The sequence below is a fragment of the Caloenas nicobarica genome, chromosome 1 (assembly GCF_036013445.1).
Source record: "Caloenas nicobarica isolate bCalNic1 chromosome 1, bCalNic1.hap1, whole genome shotgun sequence".
Lineage (NCBI taxonomy): Eukaryota > Metazoa > Chordata > Aves > Columbiformes > Columbidae > Caloenas > Caloenas nicobarica.
In genome coordinates, this window is record NC_088245.1 from 79,757,871 (window position 1) to 79,782,354 (window position 24,484).

At 41.1% G+C, this 24,484-nt stretch overlaps 1 protein-coding gene across 3 annotated transcripts in view; it reads right to left on the reverse strand.

The window, feature by feature from the left end:
- The window catches only part of SOX5 (SRY-box transcription factor 5), a 359,749-nt gene that overhangs the window by 13,378 nt on the left and 321,887 nt on the right, over positions 1 to 24,484 (reverse strand). For 2 of the 3 annotated variants that reach the window (XM_065649584.1, XM_065649592.1), the window contains 2 exons: positions 21,648 to 21,825; positions 16,611 to 16,783 (listed from right to left, as the gene is read on the reverse strand). In XM_065649584.1, coding sequence (XP_065505656.1) covers positions 16,611 to 16,783; positions 21,648 to 21,825 — 351 coding nt within the window. The remainder of the gene's footprint in view (positions 1 to 16,610; positions 16,784 to 21,647; positions 21,826 to 24,484) is intronic. The other variant, XM_065649575.1, reaches the window with a different exon arrangement.

The window sequence follows — 24,484 nt, forward strand, 5'->3', positions numbered from 1 at the left end:
ATGATACATGTTCTTTTGCAATGTATTTATTGTTTTGCTCTATTTCCAGCTTGCAATCAAAGTGCAAGGACATGAGTGGCTTTGCCTTTTTTTTTTTTTTAAGGCAGTATTTTAGGAAGCAGCCCATTGGGAGAAAAAAAACCAACAAAAAACGAAGTTATTCAGGCCTTGGGGAAGAGTCAGCCTGAATTAAGCACGATACTCGGGCGGTAGTTTGTGTTCCTGTCTGGACTGTTTTGCCCAATCCCACCAACACCCTGTCCGTCATTCATCTAGTCAGAACTATCTGTGAACCCTGGATTGCAACAGGCTAGTGCGTGCTGCCAATTAATCTGTCAGGCTTGCAGCGGTGTCTAAAGACATTGCCAGAACAACGTGCCAGGGCCATTAATTCCAATGTTCTCTTCAAAACACCTTGCTTGCCCCTGAATTGTTTGACTTTACAAATACAAAGGTGTTCCATTTTCCAACTGTTTTTGTTTTCCCAGTGAATTTTACTCATAAACATTCTATCTTCCTGACAATCATATCTTTAAAAATAAATCTTTCAGGAAAGCAATACTGACATTTCAAAATGTTAGGCACTGTGCCTTTTGCAAAGCTAAGAAAATGACATGATACGGCATGATAATAAAGTGGCTCCAGTTGAAAAAATTCTTTTGAGCTTCTCCTGAAAGAAAGAGTGCTGTTTTGTTCCTCTGTTCTACTCCTGATGACTGTAAAAGATCAACAAACTAAAAAAAACTTTCAGATTTCACATGGCAACTGGAGACTTTACAACTATTCCATGTAGCCTAATAATGTCACTGAATTGTATTATAGAAGAAAACAGAAAAGAGAACAATACAAATACAGAAATGCTTCTTGCAATGTGATGTCCCTGCATCTGCAATTCAAAGTACAGTTCAAATTCAGGTAATTCATTTCACAAAGATTTTCTTGAGAGAGTGAGAAAGGAAGCTAATCTGCTCAACTTTGTACGCTCGCATAGTTTAGGGAACGTGAGGTTAACTTGCCTTCTCCTCACATTCCTTTTTATTGTGAATCCCTTTCGCACTCCTGGTCCTCAGTCTATAACCAGACACATCACCACCGAAATTGTGCAAGATGAGTTACCCGCTTGGTTTTTGCAAGAAAAGCTCATGCAGCAGAGCCAGTCTATCACAAGCAAAAGGGTTTCCACAACACTTCCAGGCACAGCAGATCCAGAAAGCTTGGAGAAGCTTCAAATAAGCACCTGAACTATTCAGGCATTTAGCGTTACCAAACTCTTTGATCTACCGGCTTCAACTCAGCTCTCATCTCCAAAGCAGCCTGTCAGCAGACAGAAGGTCAGGAATAAGTTGACTTTGTATCTTTTCCAAATGGATCTCAGACATGTAGTGCAAGTCAACATTTTTTCCTCAAAAAAAAAAAAAAAAGTATTTTCTGTCAACTTCATAATGATAGAGTTCAAAAAATTTCATGTCAGAAATCATTTAAAAATGCTGCCACCAACCTAAAAATATAAAAGAACATCTCCTCTTGTTGGGTATATTATGGGGGAGGAGAGTTACTCTGTTGCAGACTTTTCTTGAATCATGTATAAACCTCTTAGAGAAACAGAGCTGAGAGTGCAAAGGGCACAGGCTTAACAGCTTTTTCTTTATGCCGTAAACGCAGCTGCTGAAGTCAGAGGCACTTACATTCAAAACCGTGCCCTGCCGACATGATCTGATTGAGTCTTAAGGTCAGCGGACACTTGGGCACGCTGCCTGCGAGGTACACACCGGGTACGGCTCGTTTATCAGAGCTCGACTCAACAAGACTAGAGACGCTCTGCCGCTATCCATCTTGGGCAAAGTTTTGCATTTTGAGGTACGGTCACAGGAGACGAAGCGAGACGATGGAAGAGGGGCTGCGGAGGGATGCCAGAGTGGCCCAGTGCTTGAAGGTGGCTCTCCAGAGAGCTGAAACGTGGGTGAGCAGGCAGACCCTCTTCTAACACGGTGATGATTTACTCCCCGCTACTTAAACATACACAATGGCAATGTATTAATTAATAACTGAATCAGGAATGATAAGGTGGCAGTTAAAAAGAACTTCTGCACAATACTGCTCGAGGCAGTAGATGTCAAAACAGCCGGTTGTACTTCTCTGTGTCAATGTTTAGAAATGTTTGAGCTTAAAAAGTACTCAGGCAAGAGTAAGTCTAAGGCCTGCTCTTTCCTAAGCCTCTGCAACAGCATTGGAAGAGCAGAAAGAGATCAGTGACAGCCTGGCAGGATGCAAAAGCCTGACTATACATAAGGAGCGTCCTGTTTTCCTGTCCTACGCTCTTCCCGTTAACACGGCAGCTAATTTTCCCCAATCTTGATGTACAGAAATGCTTTTACAATTACAAAATATTTGAAAGAGGCTAAGCAGCATTCCTGTATTGTTTTGCTTGAAAGCATTCAGTTGATGACTTTTTTGTTGGATGGAAGCATCTCTTACCTTTCCTACAGAGTCTTTCAGTTGATGAAGAAAGTATTTATGGAAGATTCAAAGAAACAAAGTAAAAAAATATTTTCTTCCCCAAATAAACCGGCAACCTGCTGACATTGCTAGCCCAGCCTCCTCTTGCAGAACCTACTTACGAACTTCAGACAAGAGATCCACAGTGGTTTCAAGTTTATAGAAAAAGAAGATCTATTTATCATCATTAACTAAATTCAGTAGCAAATTACACATTCTTAAAACTGCCACCACTCCGCTGTGTTGGATTAGCTGTGTACACAGCAGCAAGCTGTGGTACCATCCAGTGATAATAAGTGGAGTACGTGCATGTTGGGTTCAGCAACGCACTTTCAACAAAGGAGTTGTGATACAGCACTAGAGTTCAGGAGGCACTGGTACATTGCTGCACGCTATGCAGGACTGTGCCTTAAACTTATTTTATCATTGTATCAGGCTCTATATCTAATTGCCTTGCTGGGCAGAAAAAGAAATGGGAGAAGAAAGTTCAGCTGATGAAATCGTACATACTCCCAGGTTTTTAAAGCTACAAGAAAACAACCAGAGTGATAATGCCTTCATTTCAGACTTGCCCCACACTCCAAAGGTGTAAAATGCTGTTCAACCCATGAGCAATGCAGAGTGGCATCAGCTGTAGCCTAGAACCAACACTGCAGGGAAGAACAGGCGAGGCTGGTCCAGACCCAGGGAAGCGGTGCAAAGAGTTGCTTCTAAGACCTGCTAAAAATCAGACTGCACAAAGCCACGAAAACAAATGGTAAGGGACGCTTCTGCTCTTGTAGGAGAAGAAACACAGGGATCTCTTACTAAAGATGAAGTGACTCTTTTTCTTCTAAGTTTCTGAATTTTGGATCAGGCCCCCAAATCTTTTTCCTCTATGAAGAACTTCGGCAGAAGTTGGGAAAGACTATCCTAATGGTAATTTCTATTGGACTGTAGGAGAGACTCTCTGTTGGGGCAGTGAGAGCTCTGTTGTCTGGATCATTTAAAATTGTAATGGGCAAACCAGAGAAGATAATATTGTAGAGCGCAATCAATCCCACAATAGCACAATTGTTCCAAGTATAACCAGAGAGGTTTCATCAATAGCCACGATGTGATGAGAAGTTTCTAAAGCTTTATTAATCAAAGAAAGTAATCTGCTGGAGAAGATTGATTTGTACCACAGCTCCTAGCAATGTTCTAATTATATTTAAAAGAACAATGAAAAACACATACACACATGGAATGTGTCATGTGGAAAAAAAAATACATAAAAAATGACTAAGCACCGCAAGTCAGACTCAGTTTTGTGGTCAGCTGCAAAAGTTCCTTGGCTCTCCGTCATGGATAGCTGTCATAGTTTAACAAAACATTGATCTAAAAATGACAAGAACTTGGTTGCAGTTTCTTTCATAGAAGAAACATAAAACAAGAAGAGTCAAAACATATGTAGAACAGCCTGATAATGTTTGCCAGAACTCCTCCCACTACTATACAAACGTGAAGCCAAACCTTGGAAGGTTTGAGAAATGAAGACATTCTGACATATTTGCCTGCTGCCCTCTGACCTCGCTGCTCCTGCCTTGTGCTGGATCGTGGTGCCAACGTTCAGGGTGCACCTGAGACCAGGTGCACACCCCCGCGCCTGGAGGACTCCACAGTTCTTCCAGAATCCTGGGCATATGTCAATGGATCCCTCCTCCCCCTCTTCGAGACATCCTTTTGGCTGGGGTATTTGGCAAACACTGACAACACTCTGAACTCCGTTAGAGTTGTATTTTGGCAAGAGCTGTTTTTCCGATTGCATAATTCAAGGTTAGCAGTTTTACTGAAGCAGTCCAGTCGTCACTTTTCTACTCCCCTAACCCTACCCCCATTTCCCCTGATGTGAATATTTTTCCCCTCAGTTTGATGCCTGCAGAGATACAACCAGTGCAGAACACCAGAGGAGTGTTCAGGCATATCTCTTCACATTCCTGCTTTTCTTATTCCAAGCGAACTGAAAGGCCAGGCAAAAAAAAAAAGTGTTTGTATAGTAGCTGGAGAGAGCCAAACACAGTTACAGATGGACTGCAAGGAGAAACTCGCTCATCAGTTCTTGTACCTAAGAATTACAAAGATACTGATGGACAGAGTGCCTGCTGCCTTTGTTCTCTTCAGTGTCAATATGTGAAAAGAAACGGATGGTTGCCTGTTATTGTCCTTTTTAGTGTCCCATTTTGCCCCTCTCTCTCCAAGTGCAGTTTGTCCAGCAATTTACCATCCTGCTTTCTGGGAAAAACTCCCACATCTAAACTCTAAAGGTGGTATTTTCACATAGCCTGAGTTTTGATAAGCTAGTTTTTATCTTAGATTGTTAAGCAGGGCCTGTGACAGCATCTAGTGTGGTTTGTGATGCTGAGGAAGAAGTCATCTCTCAGCAAGCCCCAGTAAATATCAACCATTCCAACACATATGTTGGTCAATATGCACCAAATCTAGACAGATTAGCTGCTAGACTATGATCCTGCAATGAAAGTTCACTTCTGTTTATGACAGAAACACATCTTTAATTATCAGACACACTGCTGGTACCAGGTGTTATCCGTTCAACATTATGATATTTTTCTTAACTCTCCAAAAAGGTGAAGAGTCTTATCCTACATCTGACACGAGTGAAGACTTTGTAAAAGTAATCTTTCTGTGCAATTCCTTTGCCTCTTGCAAAAATAAACATCAGAATAGCTTGCGTTATAAATTCTTCATCCACAGTCTTTCAAAATGTGGAAAACATGAGGTAGGTAGGCATTACAGAGAGCTGGAAGAACTTAGAGGAGCCACTGGCAGCAGTGAGAGGTGCGCCCAGTGGTTTGCACATGATGAATTATTTGCAGTCGAGGCTCTACTCCTGCATATTAATGCCATGGAACTTCAAAATAGGTTCTGTGCACACCCTCTATGTCCCTGTCCAAACTGTGTTACTGTCCAGATCCCATTACACCTACAACTGCTGTAGGAGAATTTCCAGCTCTTTTTGGAGGGATCTTCTATTTAGATTTTGGATTTTCTGTGTAACAGATCACATTGCCCAAGTATTTTGCACACGTCAGCGAATTTAGCCACAAAATTTCACAAAGAAAGGCAGTATTATTAACTCTGTTTACCAGATGGGAAACTGAGTCAAATATTATGTGATTTGCTAAAGGTTCCTTAGTAAACTAGCACTCCTGAATCTTATCTAAGCCTTATAATCTCAATCTTATAATTTCTTAGTGAGTGTGGAATTGTGACTCTTGCTAATGGCACATGTTACAAGAGAAAGCAAAATAAAATAAAAATAAGAGCAGCTACAGATCTGCCATTACAATGGACCTTGATTAAGTAACGCTTGCAAGGCTGTAAAACTCATAAAAAGCACATGCATAAAATAATAAAATAGAGTGAGACTTTCAAATGTTGACTCAGTAATTGTTAAACCCCTTCTGGCTGCACAATTTTATAGTCTTCTACATTACTAATGAAAAGGGAAGGAACAACAAAGAAGGGTTTTAGCCTTCCAATTATATAAACTCTGTGGACCACCAAAGAAGATGAAAGATTATTTATAATGTCACAGTAATTTGTCATTTGGGAGATTTTTGTTGTTGTTGTTATTGCATCAAAATTGAGTATGAAGAAACAATGCGTTCACCACCCCCTCAGCTCTTTCAGTCTTGCTTATCTGAGATCTCCCTTTTTCACAGAATAATCCACCCACAGAACCTAAAAGCAGCATTAGAAGCAAGAAAATAAAATAACATCCTTAATTTGTACATCTTCCGGATTTTATGGTACTTCTTTCAGAAATATTACCTTCAGTCTTAGTTGGGGCTACATCACTTGGTAAAGGGACCATATCTTTTGGTTTACAGTATATATTCAAGTCCAGATTGGTTCAATACCACCCCAAAATCATTGCATCTGAGTTGTAATCTATACGAAGTGCTATATGGACCCAGTAGAGAGGAATCCTATGAGGTGTCATAGGGAAAAAAATCAGATGCTCAGACATGTAGCTACTCTCCTTTCAGGAACAGATACCCAGTCACAGGGGGAATTTGCTGAAAATTGTAATGTCATGTGTTTTGCCTTATGTTGTGGACATAGGTCTGTGGTTTCTAAGGGCTCTCCTTTCAAAGCACTGAAGGCAAGACAGAGTCCACTAAAATAAAAAAAAGGAAAATCCTCAATAACTTGGCATGGAGCAGGTCCTTAGAATTTTTTTTTAATTATTTATTTCAGAAAGAATGACTTCCTCAGTAAAATATATTATTTGATTTGGAAACAAACTCATGGGAAGTAGCAATTCCAGAAGAAATGAGGACACTGAGGTCCTCCTTTTCCTTGGTTAGGATCTCTGAGAGATAGTGCAAGTTAGGATTTGTAAATAAAAATGCAGGTAGGGCTGGCCCAACCCATTACTTTAAGGAAGAAATAAAAAGGAAATCAAAAGCAAAAAGCAAAGCAGAATGGTGAGACACTGCTTCCTCCCTAGAAAAGTTTTTACAGTGTGGGCACAGGCATTGACCTCAAGCAGATCCAGCTGTAATCCGCTGATTGCAAATAGGTTAAGAGTTACATGACCCAGTTTCTCATCTAGACTGGTTGCTCGGCTGACATGCTCTGTAACTTTGCATGAATTGTTCAGTTGCTGTACCTTAGTTTCCCCAGCTAAGCAGGATGGAGATCATGACATTTTCCCACCGTTGTGGAGTCTTGAGATCTCTGGATGAAATCTGCCACGTAAATTGTAATGAAGGATTTCACAGTGACTCAGAAAGAGCTGCTACGGCTGATCAGTGAGGAAAGGAAGGGTTAATTGGGGGAGACAGGTGGCACACCAAAAATGAAAGACGACGAAAATCACAACCCACGCAGGATATCCCGGGAAACAGGATCTAGATGCATGTAAAGACAAAGCAAGAACACAGTCTCTGTTTTCCTGACAATTGTTTATTAAACAATGGGTGACTCAACTGCACAGTAATATTACAGATATATTGCCTATTCTTTTCCATTTTTTTCTGAGAAGGTATTAAAATGATGAAAGCTGCTGTACCTTTGCTTCCAGCCCTAACATGAAGAAGCTGATGTGCTATCTAGGCTATCTCCTGAGAAAGAATCCACCACATTTTCCCAGGCATGAAGTAAGGCTTAGCATCAGCACCAAAACATTTAAAAGTTTAGTTCAGCACCCCCAAACACACTAGTGGCTGTTTGTCACCCAGCTAAGTGAACACCTGCACACTAAGACAGACAGAACAGCACAGGCTGATCCCCCAGGAGACCGAGTGGACACAATTCACAGAAGAATGAGGCTCAGCCTCTATTACACTGAAGACAGGTATTGTGCTGATGCTGGTGCCCATGACTGTGCTGAAAGCCCCAGCTATTGTAGGCATGTGATTACATAAAAATAATAATAAAATCTCCGGAAGTAATAAGCTCTTGTGGCTGTAGGGCACAGCTTAGAACTTAAAGACTCAAAAAGTTCAAAAGACATAACTCCAAATCAATTGTATGGGTTTTTTTCAGTAGGAAGTGCATCAATCTTTATTGGGCTTAATAAAATTTCCACTAAGGTATAAACAGCTGCAGTCCTCCCTGATCTACACTAGCCTGTGAATGGTTCCAATCTCTGCCTTTTGGAGTGAATAAAGACTTAAATTCCCATTCCGACTTCAACAGTTGCAAGGATCTAGGTTTCTTTCCTTGCTTCTTTGCCTGCTGTTCTCCTTGACTTCAATAGGAGTTTCCTGCACACATCCATGGGCAGAATTCGTCCCTCCTTCTGTATTTTTCATTTTCTATTATTAATAGCTAACCCTGCCCATGCATCTCTGCCATAACGACGCACTAAAGACACATGCACACGTACACACTTAATTTTTCTTTGAAAAACCTATCTGGGCATTTAATAGATGACGGTCAATCAGGAAAAAAAAAAAGAAAAAAAAGAAAAAAACGGCATTTTGAAATAAAGAACTAAAATCCTTAGGGGAATAAAAAAACCCCCTCATTGCAGAATCTCTCCCTCCGCTGCGTAGGCACTTGCTAATTGAGAGTAGTGGCACTGTGACAAAAGTAGCAAAACCAAAGGCAGGTTTTACAGAAAGAAAAGGGGGGAGGGGAAGTAAATAAGGCATGTGGACAGTAAATGCAGAGGCTGTAAATATAAATATACACAAGTTCCACAAAGCAAATGGCAAAAAAATAAATGGGACGGGGTGTGGAGGAAAAGGAAAAAGGAATAAACTTTCAGCTGAAGCAAATCAAAATATTTAATGCTTAGTTACCAGTGTTGGGCAAAAACAATTTTGATCTTCGCAGTCTGCAAACTTGACATGTGTTTTTAATTAAATCTGAGGAAAGTTTGAGGAGAAATGACAATGGATACAGTAGCCTGGTTGAGTAAAGGACTGCTTGAACATGAATGATCCTGTTGAGCCTGCTGACTGGACTGACATACAGGGTGATGGATGGATGACAACATAATACCTGCTTGCCTTCATGTCATACTTTTTGAAAACTCTCTGCTCTGTGCTGATAGCATTAACAAAGAGGACTGCAACCTGCATACAAGAATTTCTGCTGACAAAGAACCTCAGTAAGATAAAATTATGAAGAGGGTAGGGGAAAAGGGTAATCAGCAGAGGACACCCAGTTGTTAGGATATTATGTTAACTTTTGTGTTGTGGGACTGTACTGGTCCATTGTCTCCAAGATACTCCCTGGTCCCCATCTTGTATAATAATTATTTCAAACAGAAGGATCTCTGCTTACACTGCGAGAAGAGAACAAAAATATTACACTGATCACCTTTCCTGGTGTTTTACAGGCCAGTGAGGAATAGACTGGGCTACAAATTACAGGACATATATATTAGTGGTCTGCTGAACTTGCAGGGATAAGAGTGTGTGTATGTAATGTCTGTGGATAATACAGCCTCTGCTAGTCACTGGGAAGGCTAAAGTATTTTTCCAGTAAAATACTACAGAGATTATGAAAATGGGCAGGTTTCAACTCACATAAAGCGATTTGGTTTATGATGTTAGTACTGCACCAATGGACGTATTTCCAGTGGGTTTTTCCTGTCGGGGAAGCCTGGCTTCTGCCAGGTCCTGTTCTTCCCAGTTTCAATCACTACAACTTACTCGCTCTAGTCTGACCCATGGACAATCAGTGTCTGCAGCAAGCGTGGGGTCAGAGTCTGTTTTACCAACCCTTCTCTTCTACCTGCCCTTCACTGTCCCAGTTTTTTCTTGACTTTCTGGTTAAAATTTAACCATTAGGGGAAGAAAAAAAAATGTTGTTGAAGTAAAATTCTCTACTGCAAGACAAATTTAAATCCCATGTGTTAAACCAGCTTCTCCCTATGCCTTCAGTAAAGTGAGCTCCGGTGTTTTATTTCTCAAAGACAGCAGGAGCTGTGGGTTTGAGATTCTTAATATCCCCCTCCTCCCCGAGCGGAGAGCAGGGGCAGAATTCATTTCAGCTCAGCAGATCACGGCAGTTTCGTAAGAGTTAACTCCGCCATCCCCATCCATCAGGCAGCCAGCGAGGCATCAGGAAGAAATGATGGATGTAAAATTATTACAGGGCTGCCACCCGATATACTTACTGCCATTTGTAACTAACGCTGGAACTGACACACTTTTTTCATTATTAAACATCCACATTAAGTCAACATTGGTCACTGTCATTTCATGTTTGGCACTCTCTTAAGGGGAAGAGGGAGAGGTGGGGGTCAGAGTGGGAAGGATGGTGGAAGGAGGGGTGGGTGGAAATGGGAGGAAAGACACCCTGAACCTGGTGTTCCACAAGCATGAGTAATAAATAGGCTCCTGCTTACAATGCTGGAATAAATATTGTTACAAATAGCTCTTTAGTGACAGCCCAACAGACAGTCCGTGTCAGAGCCTTTTAAAAGGACACACTCTAAGCAACAACAGGGAGAACTCGTATCACAGGGTAAGAAACACTTCAGCATGGGAGGTATTTATATTCAGATGCGCTCAGAGCGCGCTGCGAGCGTGACCACGTCCGCACGCGTCCAGAACACTCGTGTGGCTGCGCGCACCCACACACCTCTCCCAGCCACCTGCCTCCTCCCCAGCGGCCACCAGCATTCCGAAACCAGTACCTGTGTTTGTACCCGTGCACACAGACACATGCTCAAATACCTGCTGATGTGCCACTTCCCTCACCCCGCCACCCCTTTTTTTTTTTTTTTTTTTACAGGTACCAGGCTACACACACAAATGCTTCCGAGTCTGATTACAGTCAGAAAAAGACTGGCTAGCTGGGTGCGTGTATCTCTGAAGGAGTGCACTGCAGGCTTGTACACATGCACACACGTGCTGGCTCTCGGTGTTGCATACATCTCCCTTGTACGGAGATCTAGGGAGTTTTGGGACCTAACAAATAGACCAGAGTCCACTTGCTGAAGTGGCCCGTTGTGGTGTCTGTGCTGGATGACAATCCACACTCTCGGCTACATGTATACAAGGTAACATTGTTTATGTATAGTACATATCAAGCTATAATTAACTGTAGATGACAATTACAAATAAAACTGCTCCTGTGTTTCCAAGAAACCAGAAAAACATATATACACACTTCTCATTTATACATGGAAATGTTTCCAAGAAAAGTAATGCAAAAATATGTTTTATTGCATTTGCAATTAAAATTGGTTTTAGTAAAATCCATGTTCATCGTGATGCTCATAGTTTTTACTGTAATCCTCTGAAAATCAAATCCCTCAAGATGGTCCAAGTTGGATGCCCGTAAAGTGACTCACCCAGATCACACTAGCCATTTTTAAACATCTTTTCTCATTTATGATTCCTTTATACAGCGTCTCTCCAGTTCCACAAAATTCCTGCCTTACAGCTGCCAGGTCTGGCTGTCCACAGGGATCAACCCATCTGGGAACACAAGCCAGACAACAGGTCATGTACATGTGTGGAGAAAAGCCCCAAGAGCTTTAACAGAGACTCACAAGGGTGATTTCCAGCCCTGAGCCTGCCCATCTGCCCCTGGCAGATAAATCCCTACCAAGAGCCTCACACGTGTGTTCAGAACTGTGTGGAGCCTGCCTTCACCGGGAGACTGCAGCGGCAATTCATGCAACGAAAAACTCCATGGGTCTCAGAGAGGCGTAGGTCTCCGTAACTACATCAGCCACTGCAGCAAGGAAGGGAGGAAAATTTGGGATAGCCCTAGATGGGTGTTTGTTACCTATAAAGATTGAGATCATTCTACAGCAGGGGTGTCAAACTCATTTTCACCGGGAGCCACATCAGCCTCGCGGTTGCCTTCAAAGGACCGAAAGCAATTTTAGGACAGTATAAATGTAGGAGTAGTTACATTTCTACAGTCCTAAAATTACATTTGGCCCTTTGAAGGCAACCGCGAGGCTGATGTGGCTCCCGGTGAAAATGAGTTTGACACCCCTGCTCTGTAGAAAGGAGAGTCACCTTTCTTCTGTACATAACAATAGACATCGTGTACATTTCTAAGTACGACTGTGCCACACATGTAGCTACATTAGGCTAGCCTTCTTTTAATTCCATCCCCCACCTCAAAATCTCCCTGTCAGGAAGCAACCAGGGAGCAAATGTAACATCCCAAAAGTTTGGGGGCTGCCTCTGATTCCCCCAGCGGGACCCTGAGCTTCTGAAGGGAAACCCTCAGTGGTAACACTGCAGCACTCTATTTCTCACTGCGCACCTTCCCGACTATTTCTTCTTCTTTCCCCTGAAAACAGGGAAAAACGGAATAAAATACAATTCAAAATGGCAACACTCGCCTTCCTCTCAACTCCCATTCTTAACAACAGAGTAAACTTTAAAGTCCTAGATCAAACAGTCACAAGCTTTAGAGAAGCCGGGCGTTTGTGTGGATCTCTGTGGCGGATGCACTCGACCCTTGCCCAGCCAAACCAGCAGCAGTTTGGCGCAGGCTCCAGAGGAGGTAAAGGCCTGAGCCACAGCCAGGCCAAGAGCTCCTTCCAGGAGACCCACAGGGAAGCAGAATGGCACACTGAACACCGGTGGCTTGTGGGCGCAGGGAGTCTCGTGCAGACTTCTCCTACCGTGTGCAATTTGACTACGAGTCAAACACTTCATTCTATAAATACGACAGCCTGGATGAGCCCACTTTGAGCTCTCCCTGCTGAATAAGGGAGCTGTATGGCAATGGTTTTACTACTCAGAGGTCAGTGGATGAGCCCAATTCAAGTTCAATATTAATCATTTAGCTTACGGAGATGCACACCAAACGCAATAGATTATTTAGAGATATAAGGTTGTATGATTTTTAATATACTCTTTGATTCATGTTACTTGGTAGACTAGATTTGCTAAAATTTTAAGCTCGTATTTATCAAAAGTGACTGCAGACTACACTAAACATCTACAGGATGAAGTCTAGCTTGCATTTTGCTGGGAAAAATGGAACTGACTGGGAAAACAACAATCCAAGGCTAACGCAGAGACATCATAGATATCTGCAAAGCGGGGACTATGCTGACAAAACGGCACCTTCAAGGATACGGACGAAAACCAATGTCTACAACTGAATGAAACCAAGGCCCACGAGGAGTCAGAGAAAAAGGGTCCAATGAGGAGCAAAGGACCTGGTGGTGAAATTTTGCTATTGGACTGGATCTTGGTGTAAATGGTCGGTAAAGATATAAAAGTTTGTAGTTTTCTATGCTTGGGTGGACCTCTGTGCAGGTACCCAGCTTGAGCCAGCCCTTCTGCTATTCTACTCCATTGAATTTTTTATTTTCTGAGAATTGTGTCTCCTGAAAGTCTGCTCTGCATATGGTTATCAGGCCTCGCCTGAAAGTTTGCCTCTGGAGTTCTAAAATACAGACTCCGGAGCGAACGGTTATCAGGGAAAGAGGAATCCTGACAGTTTGCACCATGCTAGATAAGGCCTCGCCTGAAAGTTTGTCTCCAGAGCTCCAAGACACAGTCCCCCGGAGCGAACGGTTATCAGGGAGGGAAGACACCTGAAAGTTTGCTTCGTGAACGGGTACAGGCACCCGGAGAGAAGGTAAGCAGCATTTGGCTTGGCATATTTCCCCCATGCAGTAAATAACAAAGTGAACCCGCCACCGAACTCTTTTAAAAGTCGCACTTCTCTCTAAGAAATCTAAACATTGTTCTGCAGCAAGAAGAACCCTAAATTACTCCCTTTGCGACAATCTCACAGCTGGCTAGTCAGTGGATAGCGTAGAGCGTATACTGGAAGGAGAACACGTACCTAAACTTCACAGCCTCTGCTCCTCTGTTGGGTCAAATGTGAGAGACAGTTCAGGACACTCTCCAAGTCCAAAAGTGCAACTTCTTAACTAGTGCTTAGTGGCTGAAGTGGTTACCCCAGCAACTCAAATGCCATTATGGTCTAAGAGAGCTCAAACTTGGTTCTGTCCTTCCCTGTCTCCACTTTAAAAATAAAATAAAATAAAATAAAATAAAATAAAATAAAATAAAATAAAATAAAATAAAATAAAATAAAATAGTGTACTCCAATAAAGTTTTGGCATTTATTGTATCAAAAACCCCAAACTCTACAGCTGCCTTAGAAAACTTTTCTATTGAGCATACAGTTTTTTCTTCCTGCTACCTTGTAAAAGAAGTCTTCTCTGCCCTCCATGAGTCTACCAGGAGGCATGAATTAGAGAGGAAAATAAACTTCAACTGAGGGTGAGAAGTGAAAACAGAAGTGGTAAGGAGAATCCCAACAATAGGAAAGTAACAGAATAAAGTGAATGCAGATGGTTCCACTCCTGTTACTTAATCAAAAGGCTGTGCAGAGTCACTAGAGCCAGCAGAAAGTCATGTGTTAGAACAACAGCTGATCTGTATTAAAGAAGATTAACTCGCAATGCCATGGTGGAGGGCCTGGGATTATTTTATGTACTTCCACTGCCGAACAAGCCGTCAGCACAATTACTGCCCTCCGATGTGAATGACTGATCTGTAACCACAGCTAAACAGCATGCTGCTTAGGGGCCTGGGTGCTTCATGAAGATGAATTTCCATACCATCAAAGTGCTTTTAATGGGCTTCCTGATCCAACCACAAGGCCTGCTTTGCAAGTATATAGAACTCAGGATGAAGGCTTCCTGTCCAAAAGGATTTGGTCGGTTGTCACTTGACAATTCCCAGCCAGCACAAGGGAGGAGAGGGGGGAGATAGGTAGAGTTGTCTCTGCTTTGGAGGATTTAAAAAAAAAAAAAAAAAAAAAAAGAAAAAGGAAAAAAAAAGGGTACAGATGCTTTCTGAATGCAACCAACTGCTGTATCCACAGCTGAATTCAATGCGCTTAACAAATAACAGCAATTTAGCTATGCTTGCGAGGAATAGCTTGAGTCACTTTGCATTAGCATCTGGCTGAGTGTTAAAGTCATTTCTACATGGGGAGCAGAGAAAAGAAATTTCTGCTCCAAGCATCCTTTCAAGAATGCTTAAATATTTGAATATAAATTCCTTTGTGCTTGTGATCACTTCTTCTTATATCTGACACTCTGCTTTTCCCTTTTCCCTTCTGGTACTCTTCCATGTGAAATGCCGTAAACATGCTCCATCCCTCTCTTTCTTTCTCTCTCTCCATACCAGCGCTCTTATTCTTCTAAGAGAGATTGTGTGTACTGCCAGATACCTATTACACTGACCTCTTTTTTCCTTCCCCTTCCTCTCAAGAAAGTGTATGAAATTGGAGTCATTTCTACATCACTTACACCCAGGATAGGCTGATGAAAAAAAGTACAGTAGTGAGAGACTCACATGTACATTTAACATTCATTACTCAGACTGCTGGCTTCTCATAGCTTATTGATCTAACTCTAGCTAAAACCAGGGAAAATGGAAAGCTATCCAAATTAGCAATCTGCTCATTCTGGCCAATATTGTTTGACTCACAAGCTTCCTAGGATGACTGACTTTCGAGTTTCTGCTAAATAGCTGATCATTTTTATTCATTCTACTTATCTGCCTATCTCAGTGATTCACACAGGCCCTAAGAGTGAAAAGCCAACAGAAGTGGTTTCAATGAAATTCAGCGTCCACCAAATGCAACCACAGTCATCGCTGTGGTGCTGTAGGATGAAGGCTGTCTGTATCATCACAGCAAATATTGCAAGGGAAGAGAGAAATAGACGAAAATGTCTTGCTAAGCATATGATATTGAGACACACACAAGAGTTTGGAAATATATCTCAGGTGGCAGCATTATAAGGACAGCTCGCTATAAATGTGGCAGCAAGGACTGGCAGGTCTATTTATCCTCCATGAGCCAGGGCAGTGTACGGAAAGACATCGGGTATTTCCAGAGAAAAGCAGCAAATCACAATCTCTTTGACATACGTGACGGTTACAGTACAGGCAGGTTTTACTAAAGAATATTCACTTTGTCGATATTCTCTTATAGCACAACTTCAGAAGCCAGCTCAAAAGCAGAAAGTGGTAAGGCCTCTACGTTCTGCTGCTTTGAAGTTTCTCTGCAAATATTTGGTGCAGTTTGTGTTGTCAATTCTCCATTTTTTCAATTTTGTTAAGTCATCTAACGTGACATGACAGTGCTACATTGCAATGATCACAAAATATAATATATGACAACCTCACGAGGCTAAATACCCAGAAGCTGAGCCTGAGTATCAGCAAAGCTTATGTTCCTAAAGAAGCTTGAATATTTTCAAATCCAGCTCATCTCACAAACACATGTAAGCATTTCCATAAAGCAAGATTTCCACTTAGACCCAGAGATTTCCAAGATCACCTTCTCATAATACATGTTGACAGGCTGGAACAGAGAATTAGTGGCCTCCAAAGTTCTCGTGAGGGCTTTAACTATCTCTGCCTCCTCCCTGCTCTCCCTCAAGGGTCTCCAGGTCTCTCTCTCATGTCAGCTTTCGGTTGTGGTTTTCGTTTTTTTGCCTTTTTTTTTTTTTCGAAAGAGGCAACTTCTCTCTTTAAAAACGGAGAGGAACAAAATAGAGCGAGAAAAAGGAGGGAAAAAAGGGAGGCAGAACCCATGTATCTGTAAGGAGAGCCAACTGCAATCTCTGACCCTTCGGAAAGAGAGTCTTGGAAACTCACCTTTTCTGTCCTGCAGTTATTGAGACCCAGGCTATTCACAACAGCCACCTTCCCATCCAGCACCTGTTGTTCCCTCCGAAGTTGCTCCTTCATCTGCCGGGCTTCCTGGATTGCCTTGGTAACAGCATCGTGGTCATTTAAATAACCTGACGACGTGATAGAAGAAAGGATATCTTAAAAAAAGAAAGTTACAAGAAAACACTTTAGCTTTCATTGATGAAATGCGCCAATAGTTTATCATTATTAATGAGAGCGAGTTAAAAGGTAACGCCCCGAAACCCACCCGTGCTTTGTAATTCTGTTACTGTTATGAACGAGCCACCTGGATAGAAAGCATGAGAAACCTCAGTGCCAAAATCACTGTCCTGATATTTGATCCCATTAGTTTCAATATTTCCCTGATGCTGCAGAGGTGAGCCCTGTGGTTTGCATGCAGCAGGATGTAACCGGATAAGAGTTAGGGGAAGCTTTGATCATGCCAGCAATCCCAAACTCTTAAAAATAGACCATTTCATTCTTCCCGTTCTTAAAACTTGTGAATACATTAAAATAAACCACAGGTGGCGGTGGTTTGCTATAGATATGAAATGCATAATGACTGGGAAGAGAAACCCCATCCACTGAATGCTCCCCACCACCGCCTGTCATTCAGAAATGTATAAGAAACCACAGCTACCCGGACCTACATTCCCACTCCTATTCATGTTGCTAATAGTAGGTCAAATGTCCACTGTTTTGCTGCAAATTCACAGCCTAGGGCTTAGCCTTAGTAGTCGCTGAATTATTTCCTTTTAAAATGTTACAAGCGTCACCGGCACAGCTAATACTATTTAATTTTAAATGTGACACTTTGTCATTTTTTTCCTTTAGCGTACCGTAGATTATACTTATTATGATCTGCATGTGATTTGTAGGATAGAATACTGATGGGAGACTCCAAGCCCCAGTCTATTTTTCAAACATTAAAGGAGAGGGTAATATCTATCAATCTCCCTCCCCCTCTCTGCATCCCCACACGTGCGCACACGCACACACTTCTTTCTGTCTTTTAACTAGGGCATAAAAATGGCATAAAATGAATCTGTAATATGAAATTGCCCAGAAAAGGGACTTCTGTTTGTGACATGAGGCTAAATCTAACCAGATCCATTGGTGAATTGTGACAGATGGAGGGACTGCGAGACAGAAGGCAGGCACTAATCACACACAAAATGACCGGCTTGCCTCAACATGTTCCATGGATTCCAGCAAACTTTACACCCTAATCCATTTTTAGAACAAAAAACATCTGGGCCATAAATCCTCTAATCTGCCAAAACACGCTATTAAATCCCATGATTTGTTGAAAAACACTAAGATTAAAGAAAGGAAATATAAAATGGCTAACTGCCGTGTTAGGAAAGTGTTATTAATACTCTTTCTTTGTCTCAATTATGAATGTTCTGTTCCTAAAGAGCCTTGTCTAATCATGTCAGATTACACATCCTTGTTGTATTGCTAGACTCTTCTATCTGATCTGCTGATTGCCAAAAAACGTAGGACATTGTCTTGCTGCTTAAAACATTTCAGGGGAAGAAGCTGATGTCAGATTAGTTCAGTGCTGTGCTGCTGTCAGGATTTTAGTTTGGTTTGGGTTTTTACTGTTGTTTTTTCAGACTGCAGACAGAATAGGACTGGTATTCCCAACTTCCTTGCTGTGCAAAAACTAGAAAGAAAAGTTTCTGTGCGGTTCGACTGTTTTTAATTGTACTAACAGTTAGCTTTTGGCTAAATACCCAGGAACCCTGAGAGTTTTATATTAAATAACTTGATCCACATTGCTTTTATCAAATGACCCAGTTCAGTAATTCTCAGCCAATGGAACTGCAGTAATTCCAGCTTTCCCAGCATAAGGAAGGATAGAACCTGCACCAGCACAGTGCTAGCAGCTGATTTTTTCTTTTTTACCTCCATTTTATCAACTTGTTTGGTTTCTTCCCCACTTTGCATCTGTTACTGATCAAGCTTGCATGTAGTCGGAATAAATTAAAAAGGAAGCAAACAAACAAACAAACAGTAGTATTACCGCTGGTTGTGCTCTTGATTAGGCTAGGTATTATACTTTCAATCTGTAATACAGCTGAATTTGCCTAGGAACTGGAATTCGTGCCCTTCTCCAGACTATTTGGCTTTTCCTGAATACTGCTATCTTTGAGACAGTTTGGCACATGACAGTGAATAAAAGCAAGCACTCCTTATGTTTTTCAGTAGCTGCCAAGATGCTGGTGTGCAGGGAAATGATTAATATAGAAGTGAGTTGAATGTAAATTATTGTTGTTTAGGGTAGGTGGTGAATTATTGACAGAGAGGGGAACTGCACTACATAAAATGCACTTAGTTACAAGGATTGCCAAACTAGCAAGAGATGTTGAAGATAATGGCAAAGGGCAGAGAGAAGTTGCTTCTGTTTTTAGTACACAGACATATGCCTGTTCCCAAAAAGAAAGGCTTGGATTTAAAGTCATACATGAAGCCACGACATTTGTGACTGCTCAGTCTGTAGCATAATTTATACACTATAAAGATAGCTTTAGACAAGGACTACATGGCTGAATGCAGCTACACTCTTTATCATAGGAGGCTGTAAGTTTACACCCTTCAGAGACAACTGAACAATGCATGAGCATTTCTCCCTGCCACAGGAACCAAGCAGCCTGAAGAACAGCTTTCAGAGAGCTGTTTTAATTGGGAGTCAGTGGCAGTGCAAAGTGACAGCTCAGCTGCATCCCAGCAAGGTGGGCCATGCACACCTAGGACAGACAACTTGTGTCTTGCATTGGCAGCCCCAGTCATCCAAGTGGTGGAAGGAACTGTCTGGCAAACGACTGCATGCTTCCCAGTGACTTTTTGTAGAGGGATTCATCTCTCAAGAAGTAATCTGGTTTCTCTACTATTTTTAGGGACCTTAGTCACCTCACTAAAAATGTTACCAACATTTTTTGTGGCATAGCCCCTACTGGACAGTGACTTGAAATTGCATGCTCACATTTTTAAGATAACCAAATGGTTTCAACACGGTCAAGAGTTTTACTTGCTGTAATTTTGGTCGGGTCTGACCTAGCAGTTGGCAGGAAAAGACTCTGTAGAGTGTTCACAAGCCTTTTGCCCCTCTAGTCCTTCACTAAAGGACAGACCTTTGTTAGAAGTAGGCTGTCTGTCCAGCTCCTGCACCACAGTTAAAGGCTGCTTATCTTGAATATACAGTATGCACAGTGATACTGCTCAGCAACCTCAAAAAGTCACTTTCTATATTTGTAGCTGAGAGATGTACAGCAGTGAACTCTATGTCATTAACAATAACTTAAGTATGTTATCTTTTGCTCCACAGTTTTCCATGGTTTATTAATGGTATAACACATTAATTCTTCTTACAAGAGTGACCTTTAAAGCTCCATTCATCCTCACAGCTTTTATCCAATTACATTATCACTCATTACAGGTACAGCATTTCCAAATCGGCATTTTGTTAAAAGAAGTAAATTGCAGGGGTCTCAAATGTATGAAAAATATCAGGTGTGTAGGGAAAGAAGATTGGAGAGGAGAGAACAAGAGATGTCCTGCCATTGAGACGCAGGTCAGATGCTTAACTCCACATCTAAATGTGATGCTCAGTCTATTGAGGACAAGAAATTGAATGTGAAAAAATTGAAACTTGGTGCGTTGTACTTGGAGAGCAGTAGAGCCAAAGAAATTAAATATGAAATACATTATTACCTATCAAAGGTAAACAGTATAGGGCAATAATAATACTTGAATTAACAATTAACAATATTTACACAATATTTATGCAATTGTAGCATGGCATACCAAATAAAACTATTTTCTTTTCTATAGTATGTAGGAGCTTATTCTCTCATACATGTAATTCTAATAAACATTAGTAATAATTGTGCATGCACAGTGGGAGAGTAATACAGTGAGTTTTGATCCTTGTACATACCTATGGGTCTTTCTGATGTCTGTGTAGATAGAATATGGACTACAGAGTGCTTGGGAGAGACCCACAGAGACACAACTAATTGGCATAGCACTGAAATATCACAAAACCAGTTTCTGATAGGTTTGACCTATTGTTTCTTTTCTTTGTGCCATCTCTGAAAGTGGCCAGCAGGAGATGTTTTAGTAGCACCAAGACACATGGTAGCAAAGGTACAACAATCTACCTCACTTACTTCCCTAAACAGAGTTTCATTTACATCCTGAAATTTTAATTCAGGTTATATTCAACCACTTCATGGAATAAAATGTTTCAGTTAGAAGGATGAAGAATGGGGTGTGTACACATTTTACTTACACAAAGAACAGTCCCTTTAACACATCAGACTTGTAAAATCACCACTAGGACTGTTATTACTTAGACGGTCTTTAGGCAAGGAGGTAATTTTGACAGGAGGAAGAATTAACACTATTTTCTGGAATAATGTTAAAACCATAATCTTAAATGTTAAAAACAAGTCAAGACTTTTTGCAAGATACAACATCTAATTCTTTTTGTTTTGAATGAACCTGGTGATTGTGTTGCTTATTAGACCAAGGTAAAATAATGCTCCACGCAGCTTTTTAGCAGACTAAGGTTTAAACCTGTAATTTTGCAAAGATGTATTTGCATATGTAGACTTTTAACTTAAAGGGATTTTTTTAAAGTTTATTCATCACTTTTCGATGACATAGGAGAATATCATGTTTCCTTAATGCCCCACCATTAGACAAGTTGCTGTCTTTAATGCATGCCATTAAACAAACAGCATTTACTACTTGTTATTGATAAAGCAGTATCTGAAATAACACAGGCTTTTGTATTCCAAGTCTGTAAAAGTTAAGATACTCTTCCTGAAATCGTAAGCGTCTGGGAGTTTCTTCACTGACATCAACAAATGTTGTATTATCGTCAACCCATGACAGCTCATACACCACTGACTGGCAACTGGCTGATAAATGCCCACTTTCCAATAACACCTATTAATTGTTATGAGTGAGGAAAAATGAAACTGAGCTTACCTATTGTGTTAGCTCTGGTTGAAGGACTAGCTAATGTTGCTGGAACAGAGGATTTTAGTGAACCGGCCCCGCTATTTATTCTCAGAGTTGGCATATGAGGAGAGGTGGGTGATGTGGGAGACTTGCCATCAGATGTCTTGGGTTTGGCTGAAAGGTTCAGAGGCTGGGCTACTTCATCCTACAACAAGGAGTAGAGAAAATAATGTTATTGAAAAACCACTGCTGGCACAACATCATCCGAGCAAAGCAAGTTGTGTTCAGCTCATATGAACTTCTAAACCAGAAAGGCTGTATGACATATATTAAGATCAAATGTGATACCACTTTGTCATTCCAGTTTGGAACTGACGTGACTGATAAACTGGAAAATTAGCATGACATGTTCAGAGAACATCCTCCATTCACACTTTGTATGTAAGAATTGTCTCTGAAGAAACTATTCACATCAACAAAATGTATCCTTCTGTGATGAAAATGAAGAGCACTTTCACAGTTATATTGTATTGTTATTTTAAACTTCTGTTTGTTTGTTTTAAACTTGTGCTTTCCTATGAACTTCTCATGCTTAGAACTGCAAACACAAAAATATCACAGGAAATAAATACTTCTACCACAACAAGAGAGCAGGAAGAACTGTCCCTATCTTTCCACAAAATTCGAAACAATAACCTGGATAATTCTGCATAAGCCCCTAGATTTTATCATCTTCTCTTACGCATTATTCCTGACTTACAGCGATGCAAAGCTGCCTGGAATTAGAGTCATAATGTTTGAGTGTTTTACTGCTACCACTAAGGTATCTTGTAACTACTATCATATAACACTTATTCTTTTCCATAGAGGGTCGTGTGCTGCAGTAAAGAAGGAATTTTATCCTTGCCTGTAGCTTGTGGAAGCATGATGTAGATGTACATCTCCAAACACGGGACAATTCTGCAAAGCACCATCATACAACTTTTCTATTACCTTAAAGAAGCAAGCTCTGAGCAAAACACTTTTGTTCTATTTGATTATTTCTACACTTCCGTAACAGTCATAGTTAAAAATATATTAAAGCTTAGCAGACAAACGTATCAGGGACATTGTGGACAAAGCTGTCACCCTTAAAGTGGTATTTAAGCCATCCTAGATGCAACTTGTGCATAAAATAAAGGGGGAAAAAATATCAATGCATAAAATTTACTTGGAGCCTAAATTCTGTATTCTCAGAAGTGACTTAGGCACATACAAGGCAGAGTTCTGCTGATCTTCTAAGAGACTTAAGCCTCGGGGTTAAAAATGTCACCCAGTTCAAACAGCATTTGACATTTTAAGACAGTATTCATTACTTTACAGAAATATGAATCCATCTGTATTAGAATAAAATAGATTAACCTACTAATCAAATGGAAAGGGATTTGCTCTGCTCTTCTACTGCTTTCAATTTAAAACAAACAAACAAAAAATCCCACAACAGTGCAAACATAATGTTGCAAAATCAGTACTGAGGTAGTTGCATGAAAGTGTAAGTACAAACGAGCCAGTGAATCCACCAAACACAGCAACCCTGTACCAGAGCAGGATCCCTGAAGAGCAAAGCCATCTATTTGGAAGACAGCATCAGAAGCAATGCACACCTGCATTTGTGTCGGTTCAATCCAAGAGGGGTTGGTTTCCATGTATATTCAATTCTTGACCTCTGTTGTCTCAACAAAAGGGGCTGATTAGTTTCAGATATGGTAGGAAAAGCTGCGGGGTGCTCTCTGGCCACTGCAGATCTGACCACGAGCAGCACTGTGGTTCACATGACCTGCAACCCACCTCTGATGGGAATGGCTCTCACCCACTGCCATGTCAGCTGGGATTCCAACCTGCATCCTCATGCTGAAAGGTTTTTTTCAGTCCCATCCTTTTGACTCAATCCCTCGGCTACCCTCTCCCTATGAAGATGATTTCCTTCCCTTCTCTTGCTCCTTCTCCCCTTCCTCAGTTCTTTGGTTCCCTTTTTTCAGCCTGGTGTGAAAGCAAGGTCGTGTGCGTGCAAGTCCACCCTAGAACACTGGGTTTGGTCTCATTTAATGCAAGTTAGAAAAGGGGAGGTGTTTTTTTCCATGGTAGACATCCAGCAATGAAGCTGTCTGTGCTGTTACTATTCTGGGTAGTAAGAATGCTCTTCTTCATTCAAGTCAGCACAGCCTTCTCTAGAGCCAAGAAGTATAAGGCCTTGTGGAAATAATAGAAGTCGACAGTTCCAGAGCTGATAAATGTCATTCCAAATTGCCCCTTCATTCACTTTCATTGTGTGTTCAGGCTCATGGTAAATTAATCGGAGGTCACAGAAGCATGGTTCTCATAAAGAAGGATAAGTAAACGATTTTCAGCTACTATATGTATTTACAAAATGATACTACTTCACTGTTTGCTCTTCATAACGTTTTTACTTCTGTTATTTCAAAGAGCATTCTCAAATCCTCACTGGAAGTCAAATACATTAAAAATTCAGTTAGAGAATTTAGAAACCCTACTCTGGATCATGAGTGGATAATAATGTAAATAATTTCCTTTACTACAGTGGAACTATACCGATTTATTCAGTGGGAGTCTAAGTGTGAAGATGACTGTTAGGTTCTTCTATACTGAGTGAGCCATTTTACTCTTCTTCCTATCTGCAGACATAAATTCGAAATTCTCGTACTCTCTGCTCTTCCAGTTTAAATCAAGAACTGTACTGTCTTCGTTATTGATTTGCACCTGTGTAACCACAAGAAGAATTAGGTGAAGATGAGCAGGCTTCACTCTCTGTTATATCAAGGCTGTGTGTTAAGTGCAGCACGACAGCTAGGGCAAACAAGAGTAAT